This window comes from Myotis davidii, unplaced genomic scaffold, assembly GCF_000327345.1.
Source record: "Myotis davidii unplaced genomic scaffold, ASM32734v1 scaffold265, whole genome shotgun sequence".
Lineage (NCBI taxonomy): Eukaryota > Metazoa > Chordata > Mammalia > Chiroptera > Vespertilionidae > Myotis > Myotis davidii.
The window spans coordinates 1,984,230-1,996,701 of NW_006296627.1; the positions used below are offsets into that span (position 1 = coordinate 1,984,230).

Below are 12,472 nucleotides of genomic sequence, written 5' to 3' on the forward strand. Positions count from 1 at the left end.
CAGATATTTATATTACGATTCATAACAGTAGCAACATTACAGTTATGAAGTAGCAACGAAAATAATTTTATGGTTGGGTCACAACATGAGGAACTGTATTTAAAGGGCCAGAAGGTTGAGAACTACTGTTCTAAAGGAAACTGAAAAGGCTCATATCTTGGTGAGGTGGACATGAGAGTTGTGGAATTTTGGGAAGCCCTACTTCCCTTGGAAATTATGGTTCAACATTCAAATGAACTGACTGTCGTTGGGAAGGAGGGAGAATGTTGATCTCCACTAATATAAAATATATATTTTTCCTTTTCCCATCTACTTGTGAGGTTTCACATGCATGGAAAACTGAGACCAGGACCAATAAAACCTAACCTGTAGACTGATTGTGGCCCTAAAAACTTGTTTTAGCTGGGATCGGGGATGGAGAATTTTATCCTAAGCCATGGTTTTTTAGGGCCGTGTTTTGTTTTGTTTTGAAGAAAGACCTGATTAAATTGAAACGGTTACAGAGATGTGTTTTGGTAAAGTAACCATGCTTACTGCCTGTGAATGTGCTCCTCTCAACAGTCTGGCATGTGCTTCCACTACTGCTCTTATCCATTTATCAGCTCAGCCTTCAGCAGAGCCACATGGGCTCCTCTGGCCTGTTATCTGCTTCCTAAGTGGAAAGTCTCTGTGCGTCTTGGTTAAGTTCAGCGGTGGCACGGTGGTCTGTTGCCTCTGGCCATAGGAGAAGGAAGCATTTGTGAGCTCTATGTTGCCCTGGTAGAATCCTTTGCCCCCTTTTCTATCTTTTGCAAACCAGGAACATATTTTCTAAGCCAGAGGTATTGGAAGGAACAAATAACAAACCCTGAGGTATTGGTGTTACCTTTCATGGTGGGTGCGCGGTGTGTTGCTGTTTCCTTTGGGGACTGATTAGAGTAGCTCCCTCCCAAGTGCAGGCTGACCCCCGTACACTTTTAGGCCCAACTAGTGGTTACACTGGATGAAATTTATTCATACCAACCTGCGGCCTTCTCTCATTTGAAAAGTTCAGCTCTTAGGAGCATTAAGGGCAATGAAGATCAGTTGAGCATCGCTTTCCATTAGTGCTGGTATTTCCCTCTTGTAGTTGGAATTCTCTTTCACTTGCTAGGCTTATTCCTGCTTCATGTTTCCAGGTAGAATTACAGTGCTCACCTCTTCTCTTCCACTGGCCTGGCACCCCTCCTCCCTATATTGTTTTAAATGTTCTACAAGATCTTCATCTCAGGATTGTCTTCATGTTGTGGTTGAGCGTCTTTCCTCTCTGCTTCATTTCCCTTTTCTGTCCTCGTGTCTGTGCTTGATAGATTAAGACCTATGGTGTTCCCAGATTATGAAGAGGGCAGCAGGTCTGCCTCTCGCTGTGCGAACCTTGGTCTGGTAACCGACTCTCCAGCCTAAGTCACAGGGCCTGGGGCCTTCTAATCTCATGGAGAGTGCACTCCCTCCTGATACCTTCTCTCCAGTAGGACATCATGTCCTCCGTCTGGAACACCTATTTCACTCCATCTTCTGAGATGGAGCCTTTCTGAGAAGGACAAGGTCACCTTCCCACTGCTCTCTGGTTGGCTGAGGGGGTCAGAAGTAAATGCTTTGGTGCATACATACTACTGGAAGAAAAGAGGTGGCAGACACCATTAAAATCAATCACTGAAAGTTATTTCAAACATTGTTTCTTATATTCTGTCTGTAAAAATTATGAGTTTGCTTGCACAGTCTCCGCCAACGGTTGGGGCCTGGAACTTAGACTGTTTATTCTAGTTCATTATTGTTTTGATTTTGATTTTCCTGGGGGAAGTCATTGTAAACTGTTATGTTCTCAGAAGCACCCCTGCAATAATGAGCGTAAACACGGTATTGCAGCGAAATCAGTCCTGCACTAACCCAGAGGTAGTCCTGTGCACCAGTGAAGCAGAGGAATGGGTGGATCAGCTCAGGAAACAGATGAAGAAATCAGGAAGTGCGGGTCAGTCCCAGTCTCAACTCTGCGAGCAGGGAAGTTGTGCAATGCACCCCATCAGCTGTGCGGGAGGAGCAACACCACCTGTCGGCTGCTTCGCAGACTGTGTCATGGAGCTTCATTGCGATACCGGCCATGGCTGCACTTTCTGGAAGACAGGGCAGTGTAAAATGCCAGGCGTCTGTGTCCCGAGTGTTCAGGAATCGTGGCCCACTTTCCAAGGCTTAAACAGCAAGTCTCAGTTTGCTATGCTTTCTGGTCGAGCCAGAGCTCATTTCTCTGAGAAAATGTCACTGTTGACTGTTCTGGGAAGAAACAGGAATATGTCGCCAGAACACCGAAGGACTAGTTTTAACATAGGTACTGATTAGTGAATTGGCATAAATTGTGGACGATGATCAGAACTCATCATACCATGTCTTGCTTAGAAACCCATCCTCCCATGCTATGTTAAACAGCGCACAGCCTAAAGCAGGCGTAAAGAGTTCTTGGATAGATGAATTGTAATTCCTTCATGGGCCAAAATGGGCTCTTCTGCGTTTTGGATGCTGATAATAATAACAATAGCTAGCACTTACGATGACTCACTTTGTGCTGGTCTCCAGGTGATTGCCACGCACTGCATCACTGGAGGCTCCCGATGGCCCTGTGACTAGTGTGGCAGGTGCTGTCATCACCCCCACAGTACAGAGAGGGGAAATGCCTGGCCGAAGGCCAAGCTGCTGCCAAGTGACAGCCATTCACTGTCCCCTGCAGTCTGACTGGGGAGGCGCCCATTTCTTTGACCAGAGTTGTGTTCCGTTGCATCTTGATCACATGAGCACAAACTTCAGTGCAGTGAATGCTGTTTTCTAGGAAGAGAATGGAGACTACACATATGTGGAAAGAACGCAAGCGGACTGGCAGGTGAGAACGCGCAAGTAATGTGGATTCGCTCATGTGGAGGCAGCGTCTGCCTGGCATACAATAATCCATTTCTGTAAACATGGTGCAGAGCAAGTTGCTTTTATAATTGCCCAGGAGTTTTGATGCTACTGATAGTCGAACCGGACCTCTATAGTGATGGCGTCTGTAGAACCTTCTGCAGGGAGGAGAATGTCCTATATCTGTGCAGCCCAGTGTTCTGGCCACTGGACACATGTGACTGTGGGTCTCCGGAAATATGGTTAGTATGTGGAAGAACTGAGCTTTAATTTAAATAAATTGAAGTAGCTTCAGATATCTAGTAACTGGCATATTCAGCTTAGGCCAGGCCATCTTAAGGGGAGATCATTTAAAAAAAAAAAAGTCTGTCTCGATTTCAAGGAAAGTAAGGGAGAGGGAAGGAGAGAGAGAAACATTGATAGATCAACATCTATCTGCTGCCTCCTGCACACCCCTTACTGGGGATTGAGCTTGCAACTCTGGCATGTGCCCTGACCCGGAATTGAACTGGAGACCTGGTGCATAGACAACGCTCAACCACTAAGCACACCAGCAGGGCAGGTCATTTTTATGTTGTGCAAATTAATGTGAGAACACTTAGCGTAAGAGCAGAATCCCACATCTTTCTTTGGTTTCAACCATTTTCTTGTTTTCTTATGAGATTCAGAAACATGGCAGGAGACTGAGAGGACGAGCAAGTGTTAGAAAAGACAAAACTGTTGCACTGTGAGGGTGCTGGCATCTCGTAGAGGTGGGAGGGGGAGGTTCAGAGGAGGAGACCTTTCTCCACAAGACTCTAAACATCTAACGCTGCCTACTTAAGGGCGCATAAAATCGAAGTGTGTCTATATACTCATAAAGAAGTTTCAAATGGCTTTGAATAAAAATGTGTGTGTGTTTATGTCAAAGTTATTTCTATTTCCATTTAGCATCGGGTGCCCAAAGAGTACCACTCTAGAGCACAGAGAATAAACCTGACCTTTCGGACGGTCTATCCAACCCGAGAGGGGCGCACCCGTGATGTGAAACCTTTGAGAGAGAAGCCGTGCCGAGACTGAGCAACCCTTCCACCGTGAGGAAACTTCCAGAGGCTGGTCCAGCTGATCTCCCCGGATGGCTGTTTGGAAGACAAGGGTGGACTGACTTCCCGGCTCAGAGCCCTGTTAACTACCAGCCAGCAGTTCACATCCATAAAATGTTTACTATGGGAACAGTAATCCCTAATCACATCTTGAAAGCACATATTTTGTTTAGGCAAATTAAAAACCCCTACGGCTGTGCTCACGGATGAGTCTGTCCATAAACAGTTTTTCTGCTGCCCTCTCTTGCTCCATTTGAAAAAACGTGAATGGTCTTTGCGCTGGTGTAAATGCACACGTGTTTGTTCCTCGTGACTAAATTTAGTGGAGATATAAATATGCGTCAGGGACTCTGGAGCCGTCCGTAGGCAGACAGCTGCAAAAACCCAAACAGACGTGGCTCACAGAGTCTAGCTGAAGTCGGCCTTGACTCCTTAGCGGTGTGTGCTATTGTAATGGAAAGCCGCGTGTTCTGGGGGCACTGTATTTAACTGACAGTCCTCCCGGGAAACCCCAGACAGGTTACGGCTGGGAATAAAGGTGAAGGCAGTGTTCACTAGGCCGCCATCTTCAAGCCGCCACCCAGACTGCTTAATACAAGAGAAAACTGTCCCCTCAGAGGGAGGAATACTTGCCTGATGTCATGAGAAATGTGGGCTCAAGAGTAGCAAATGCTCTGCTAGTGCCAGCTGTTCCACATAAATTAGTTTCCCCTGGAGAATGACTTGAGTCATTTAAACCCAAACCAGACAGAAGCTGGAGCAGCCCCGCAGAGAGCAGACTCGGTTACCTAATGGTTCTCTCCATTGAGATTCCAGTGGCCCTGTGACTAAGGCTGTCTTCTGACTCAGTGTTCCCTTAAGACCCAAGTTCCCGGGACTCAGGGCCTAGTCCATGATGTCACCGAGGTTCCCAAAACACAACAACGTAGCAGCCCGTATTGCACCATAAAACCATGTGGTCTTGACCTCTTGAGTTAGGCAGTGTGCCAGATTAATTCCAAACCAAGATAAGAAAAAGCAGAGGGAAAGAAAATGGATGAAAATAGGCCAGGAGCGTTAGTTTCCCTAGCTGCCTGTGGGGAAAATTTACAGAGCCTCCTTGCTTTTGATCTTGTTTCCATCCAGTGCTGTAAGGCTGATGGTCCCACAATCAGGGCGAAGTGCCGGAGGCTGGGCGGGGTCTGCCCCGAGCTCCTAGCCCCAGTGTAGCCCCACGCCTAGCCAGGCTCTGCTCTGACGGGCTCTCCGCAAGCTCTCGGCTTCTTGCATTGGAGTCCCTCCACCTTTTCTGTTAATGCTGTTACCTGAGTACAGCTCCTTTCTCTGAGAAATTCTAAATGCTTCATAAAACCTGACCATCATACTAAGCCTTCCTGCGAGGGAGGTACAAATCACCATAAAAACAAAGCCTCTTTTTAATCCCCAGCTTTTCTCCTATTAAAACGAACAAACAAAAAAGCCTGGCCATGGTGGTAGAGTCTGCTTCAGTTATGAGTTTGACACCTGACACAGGGAAATTCCTCTTCCATTCCCAGACATGAAAGGACTGGCAGATGGTCCCACGTCTTACAGCATCCTCCTAATGTAGGGCCTGACCTCCCCTGTGTCAGCTGCAGATCTGACCTCTTCACTCATCGCAGCCCCGTCTGCCAGGGAGGCAAGTGCTGGCTTTCTTCAGGTGACCGCCGCCAGAGATTTTGTTTCCTGCTGCCCAGTGCCAGAACTGTCATTTCCCCACCACAAAAATAGTGTCCCTCCTGAACCGTGCAGGAGGGACTCGCCATAGAGTCATAGGACAGGGTTTAGGACGAGACAGGAATTCAGACCCTGGCGGGGGCAGCCCTACTCAGTGACTGCATCGCCTGCTGCTGGGCTTTGCTGGTGGTAGATCTTTCCTGGGATTAGGAATGAAGCTATTCTACTAACATTCCTGGTAAAGCAGCGGAAGCAAATATGTGGCTCTAGCATGATGGAAAACACGGGTTTTGTTTTTTAGCTGCCCTTTATTTGAGCTTTAATATCCTGCCACACACTGTCCTAGGAGCGTTTTATACAGAGTCCCTAGTATTCTTCATAGCCCTTCGAGAAAGATGCTATTTCCCTGACAGAGACCAAGCAAGCAGCTGAGTCTCCAAGAACTTAAGAAATTTAACAGGACTTATAAATGGCAGAACCAGAATTCAAAGCACAGGCCAGTCCCTAAACTGCTTTTGCCTCTGCCTTCCTGAATTTAGGCAGAGTGGTCTGCTCAGCACCCCTGGGCCCTGAGCTTAGGGCTTGCTCATGCAGAGCTGGTAACCCAGCCTCCCCATACCTGCTGGCAAGGCTGGCGGCCCAGCAGCCCCGTAGCTGCTGGTAGAGCTGACGACCAGGCCACCTTGTTTGTCCCCTGGCTTTCCTGTGCATTAGGGCAGCATCTGTAACTCCTCCCATTCAACCTGGTATCTCCTCGTCAGAGACCATCTGCCAAATGGACTAGTCATTGGCCATTTTACTGGGGAAGCTCATTTGCGGGGAAAGAATCCAGTTTCTGGCAAGTTAGACAAGTTCTCTTCCAGCCTTCCTGGTAGTGTTTCCTGACCGTGTCTAAGAAACTTTCAGAGGTAGACGAGTGGTCCTTCTTCCCTCCATTCTTACCTGGGAGTACATTTGGAGACTGGGAATGATGCCCAAACTCAGCATCAGGCTTCTTCACAACACTTCACAGTGCCAGCCAGCAGACAGCCCAGGGAAATGCGTGCCTCAAAGCGCGGGTGGGAACGTGTGCCTGGCATCAGAGTGTATCCGCAGTGGGGAATAGGGCCCACTGGCTCAGGCGGCCTCTGAGATTCCTAATAGGTGTGGGACACAGCCCGTAAGCCTGCCATGTCCTCGTGGCTCTCCCTCCTGCTGCCTCCATGGCTGATGGGACCCTGCCAGCAACTGGCACCTTCTCTTGACTTGTGTCACGGCAACCCCAGAAGAGTTGAGTGGGCGCCGTGATGAGCGGAATGCCCCAGTTGGAGGGCTTAATTAAGAGAAAGCCTGACATGATGGGTCCCTGCCCTGTGGGGAATGTCTCCTTGAGTTCTGGCGACTCTATTTGGCTGCCAAATATCTGAGGCTCACTTTGCCCTTTCTGGAAGTAAACACTTGTAGTGTTGAATCTGAATTATTATTGTTTTAAATCCTCCCCTGAGGATATTTTTCCATTGAATTTTAGAGATAGGGGAAGACAAATATCCATGTAAGAGACACACATTGATAGGTTGTCTTTTGCACATGCCTTGACCAGGGCCCAAGCGGGGGAGGAGCCTGCAACCTCAGTATGTGCCCTTGACCGCAGTTGAACCTGGGAACCTTTGGTCTGCAGGCCGATGCTCTATCCATGGAGCCACACCAGTTAAGGCTGAATCTGAATTCTTGATTATTGTTCTTAACAGTGCCTTCGAAAGAGCCAAATGTTTTCATAGCGATGCATTGTTTGTTTAAATCTTTACTTATACGTGGTTCCATCCACATGCCCCCTCACAGGGACCTAGTCTACAGCTGTCCCCTTCTCCCTCCTGGTTTCTCTGAAAGGAACCGCCACAGGAGGCCCCTGTCAGTTTTGTGCTGTGGAACCCATTCTTGGATATGATTTCTGTGCCTGGGGTCAGCGATTGGGGTGACGGGGGGAGGGGAGGAGGCTTTGATGTTTGCGTATTAGAGTGGCACCCTGACTCACAGTGCCTTTCCAGCCGAGCCTTTTACTGCGCCTGCCAAGTGCTGAGTTATGGAAGCTTCCCTGGCCGCACACACAGCCCCAGCTGGGCTGGACTGGGCTGGGCACAGGGGCCAAGAGCAGAGTAGGAAAACAGGAAAATTAGGTAGTAGCTTTGTCGCCAGCATGACCTGAAAGATTATTTTCTCAAATGAGCGAACTTGGAGCTGGCTGAGGTCTGTGTGACGCGCTGTCACTACTGTTATTTCTGTGCTCTCACTCTCCTCAGTGCAATGGTGAAGTCACACGCCCTGGGTTCCGGGGAAAGCCCCTCTCCTGTGGCCTCCAGCCTGTGGACGTGCTCAGGCAGAATCCTGGCCTCCAACCCCACGAGCTGTTAACTCTGGATACAGATTCTGCGTTTCTGAAAGGAAAAGAAAGGAAAGCCAGGAGGGAGAGCTAGTGAATTCTTGGGCACACCTTGCCTTTTGTCTCCCCAAAGTCCTGTCAGGGTATAGGTTAGGGGCTACCTTCCCCACTGGACAGATGAGAAAACTGAGGCCCGGAGCAGTTACATCTATTGGGCCGGTTACATCTATTGTCTGATTTATTCCTAAGAGCAACCTAGGAGGTGGTTGGGGTTTGTTTGTTTATAATGGATGATGATACTGAGGTTCCTAGAGGACTGGTCAGATCCTGAGATCCTGGCTGGGCCGGGAGAGCCCTGTGTGGTTACTTGTCAGCAGGCATTCTGTGCTCTCTGGGCCTCCTCCAACCCCAACCCCAGCCCCAGGCTGTGGGGCAACAGCAGCCGGAGTCGCCTGGGGCTGGAGGGAGTGTTCTCTTGGCTCCATCAAGGAAGCAAAGGTGGAGACTGGTCCTTATCTGGGAGCTCCTCCCCATGGGGAGGAGTCTGGAGGAAGGGCCCTGTGATCATGGAGCGTGTCCAGATGGGTTGGTGACAGTCACCTGCCATGCAGAGGCTGTGAGGACCCAGATGCCTCACCACCGATACGACCAAAACCTTTCCTGCTGCAGTTAGTGGTGGAGACGGAGGGTTGCCTGGTCCTTCCAGGAGGCTGCCCAGGAAGGTGCTCCCCAGGCCTCTCCTCCCTGCCCTGCTTATTGGTCCTGGAGAAGGGGCAGGTCCTGGAGGAGGGGCAGGGCCTGGGGAATGTGCAGGTCCTGGAGGAGGGGCAGGTCTTGGGGAAGGGGCAGGTCCTGGGGAAGGGGCAGGGCCTGGAGAGTGGGCAGGGCCTGGAGAAGGGGCAGGTCCTGGGGAAGGGTCTTGGGTGAGACCCACCAGGAAGGGAATCCACACCCTCCAGCAGCGACTCTGGTTGAGGGCAAATCCTTCTACTTAAAGAATCGTGGTGGGATGGGTGGATGAAGGGCTTGGCCAACCTCTGGGCCAGGGGTACTCAGGCTGCAGGAACCACTCAGGCAGGAGAGTTCAAGAGGAATGGGGGCCCCACAGATTAGAGAAAACTTTCCTGCCGTGTTTCCTCTGAAAAAATGTATCAAGTTATTAGCTACCCAATTCTTCCCTTCATCCTGCTCCCCACCCGACATTACCTTTGGCCTCTTCACCCAGAGTGAAGGGAAGGAAGGCCGCTGGCCTGGAGGTGAAAGTCCAGGGGGAAGTCTGAATGTGTGGCTTCCTTCCCAGGGCCCTCGGCTCCCCAGTCTTCCCTGTGTTGGGAGGGGTGGGCAGAGAGGAGAGCTAGTGAATTCTTGGGCACACCTTGCCCTTTGTCTCCCCAATGTCCTCTCAGGGTGTAGGTTAGGGGCTACCTTCCCCATTGGACAGATGAGAAAAGTGAGGCCCGGAGCAGTTAAGGGCTCCTCTGAGGGCCACCCAGGGCATGAGGCAGAACCACCATGAAGACCATCCTCGGGTGCCTAGGCCAGTGTTCTTGCTCCTCTGAGGTTCTGTGGCCTCTGAGACCCCCAGCTAAAGCAGAACCCAGTGACAAGAGGGAACACGGGCACAGACATCCCCAGAAGGTCACAGTGTCCCCCGGGGCGGCCCTCCAGGGAGTGGTATTGACGGTCTTCCTGCCGCACCAGCGGGCAGCTCGATATATGGCAAAGGTCCCTGCTGCAGCTGGAGGCAGCATCCTCCTGCCGAAAATAGTGCAAGCCGAGTTCTGTGCCAACTTCAGGCAAGCCCGGCCCAGGGCCGGGGAGGAGCCTCTTACAGTCACAGTGATGCCTGCAGGGGTGAAATTAGGGAGCAGCTACGATACCCCCACCCCTGCCCCAGCCTCCATGTCTATCAGAATTACTGCTGGGGCCCTGGGGGAGCAGCCTCACCTGGAGTCAGGCAGACCTGGCTTAGTCCCACTCTGCCCTTTCTCACGAAGCCACCGGGGACCAGTCCGGCAGCCCCCAAGCCTCAGTTTCCTCAGCTGTGAAATGGACACAGAAGCAGCCACCTCTCCGGGGTCTTGTGAGGGTCGAGAGCATGAATGTAATGTGCCTGATGATAATGTGCTTAGTCATGTAATTGTTGTAAGTAGAACATTGCACATGCCCTGCCACCCCCAGCCCTAATGTCACGTCAGGTGGGTGATCCCTCTGTGGCTGACCGATGGCCCTGTGACCCTGCCCTTCCCCTTGGTAGGCTCCCCGGTGCCCATACCTCGATTGCATTTATCAGGGGTAGCCCCGGAGGCTTTGGGCAAAACGACAATGGTTCACCAGTGAGGCTGATCGTGTTAAGATTCAGCTGCACTTAAGCGTCTCCTGGGAAGCTTTTAAAAACAGCCAAAGAGAGCTCCCAGGTGCCAAAGTGGCCTCACGTCAAGGCTCAGGGAGCTCTTGGCAGCCCCACCACATGCTCCCTGATAACTGGTCTCCTAATGCACCCGCCCTGGCCCGATGCCATCCCCTCCCCCTCAGGTCAGTTCTTGACGTCTCCCAGCAGTGGGTCACCAACCAGGCTGAGACGCATCTCCGCCAGTCATTGTTTTCTTGTCCTTGCAGGCCATTTCTAAGTTCTGTACAGAACGCCTTGGCCTGGAAGATTAAGCAAGATTCTGTCCGAGCCCAGGGCTTTTGTGTCCAGCGATGGTGTGCTGGATGCAGTGGGGATATTTGAAAGGAAGACACACACGACCCCTGCTTTCACAGACAGAAGTGAACCAGCGTGGCTTCTATTTTCTTTTTCAGAATTAGTTTTTATTCCTAGCTACAAAAGGAGTTATGTGTCCTACGCAAGAAGTCAGGAAGATAGAAAGGAAACGGAAAGTCATCTGTAACTTACAGCCCTGGGATGATGAGTTTTTACCTTTTGCAGTGTCCTTTTTTTCTAAACGTTTGTATAACTGGGAGGAAAGTAACTTCATACTGCACTCACCTCTTGTAGCCTTTCTCCGCTTCCTTTGTACGTTGGTGCCTGGCATCGATTATTGCGCCATAACAGGCTTTTGAGAGGCTGCATAGCATTGTCTGCGCTTATGTAACCGCCCCCTTGTGTTGGATCTCTGGACCAGTGTTGATGTTGGTGTTTTGTTATCAGTAACTAACTGTTCTGTTGATTTCGGAAGTCATGGGAGTGGATATGGGAGGCAGGGTGGTGTTATAGCTATGAGTCCAGGATTTGGCCTCATTCCGATCTCAATTTAAATAGTAAAAAGAAGAGGTAGCATTTTTATAGAGTCTGAATACAGTGCCAGGTAGTGTTAAATGCCTTATATATATTAATTCATGGTTTATTAATCCTCACAACGGCCATGGGCTGGGTTCTATTTTTATCCCATTTTACAACTGAGGGAGAGGGAGCACAGCCCCCCACTCCTGCAGATGCCGGCACCCGGGCCTTCGTGCACTCTACGGCTCTGTCTTCAAGCACATTTCTAAAAGGGGGGTGCTGGCCCAGACTCCAAAGGCTGTGTAAGTTATTTAAGGCCTTGAATGCGTAATGTAAATGGCTTTCCAGAAAGTTTGTGCCAACTGATTCTTCTACCAAAAGTGTTCGAGCATATCTGCAAAGTTCATGCTGTGGCGGGAGCACCAGTAGTGGGCCAGGCTCTGTGCTCTGTATCTTATGCCGCTTTTCCCTTTGAAGGAGAAGCCGTCCGGTGCCCTGCACAGAGCAAGCACATCTTAGCCAGCAGCTGCATTGTTGTTATATTTTGTGTCATTTGTTGAGAAAACAAGACACACATTTGATGTACCTCAATAAAGGGAATGTAAAATGAGGGGTCCTGACAATGAATGCTACAGGAGTTGGAGGAACAGGAGATGTAACTTAGGGTGGTGGTCAGGGAAGGCTGCTTGGTGGAGGAGGCACTTGGGGACTGGGGAGGAGACCTTGCAAAGTGACATCGGAAGACTTCTGAGCATTGAGGGCCCTGGGTGGCTTGTTTCCAGGGCTTGTGTAGGGGGTGCTGAGCTGGGGGAAAGATAGTGAAAGAGGAAGTCAGGCGCCGATCAAGCCTGGGAGGCATCTCACGCAGAGGGCTCTGGTGGTGGGAAGCCACTGAGAGCTGAGAGGGCGACTTTTAGGAAAATGTATTTATTAGGTGGGAGTGAGGGGATGGGTGGAGGTGAGAAGACCTGTAGGAGACCATGATAGGAGCCCAAGCAGGGATGCCTGAGGCCTGGGAGTGGTGAAGAGAAAAGATGTTGGGTTTCCTGGCGCTAGTAACACCCCTCCTTCCCACAAGTGCTGAAGCAAAAGAAAAACAAATGCAGGACTTAGCTATGAGGTCAAAAATATCAGTGTTATTACTGACAAAGCTGGACGGGAGACCTTGGCTCACAGCCATGACCACAGTCAGACTTCCTGACATTCCTG

The 12,472-nt window shown here is 50.3% G+C and overlaps 1 protein-coding gene across 3 annotated transcripts in view; it reads left to right on the plus strand.

The window, feature by feature from the left end:
- The window catches only part of ALKBH3 (alkB homolog 3, alpha-ketoglutarate-dependent dioxygenase), a 109,030-nt gene that overhangs the window by 27,511 nt on the left and 69,047 nt on the right, over positions 1–12,472 (plus strand). The window contains exons 9-10 of one of the 3 annotated variants that reach the window (XM_015569501.1): positions 2,837–2,887; positions 3,835–4,194. The exons of 1 other annotated variant lie outside the window; for it this stretch is intronic. In XM_015569501.1, the coding sequence (XP_015424987.1) occupies positions 2,837–2,887; positions 3,835–3,963 (180 nt within the window). In that variant the 3' untranslated portion in view covers positions 3,964–4,194. Of the gene's footprint in view, positions 1–1,844; positions 2,809–2,836; positions 2,888–3,834; positions 4,195–12,472 lie in introns of those variants that run through there. One more of the 3 variants, XM_015569504.1, reaches the window with a different exon arrangement.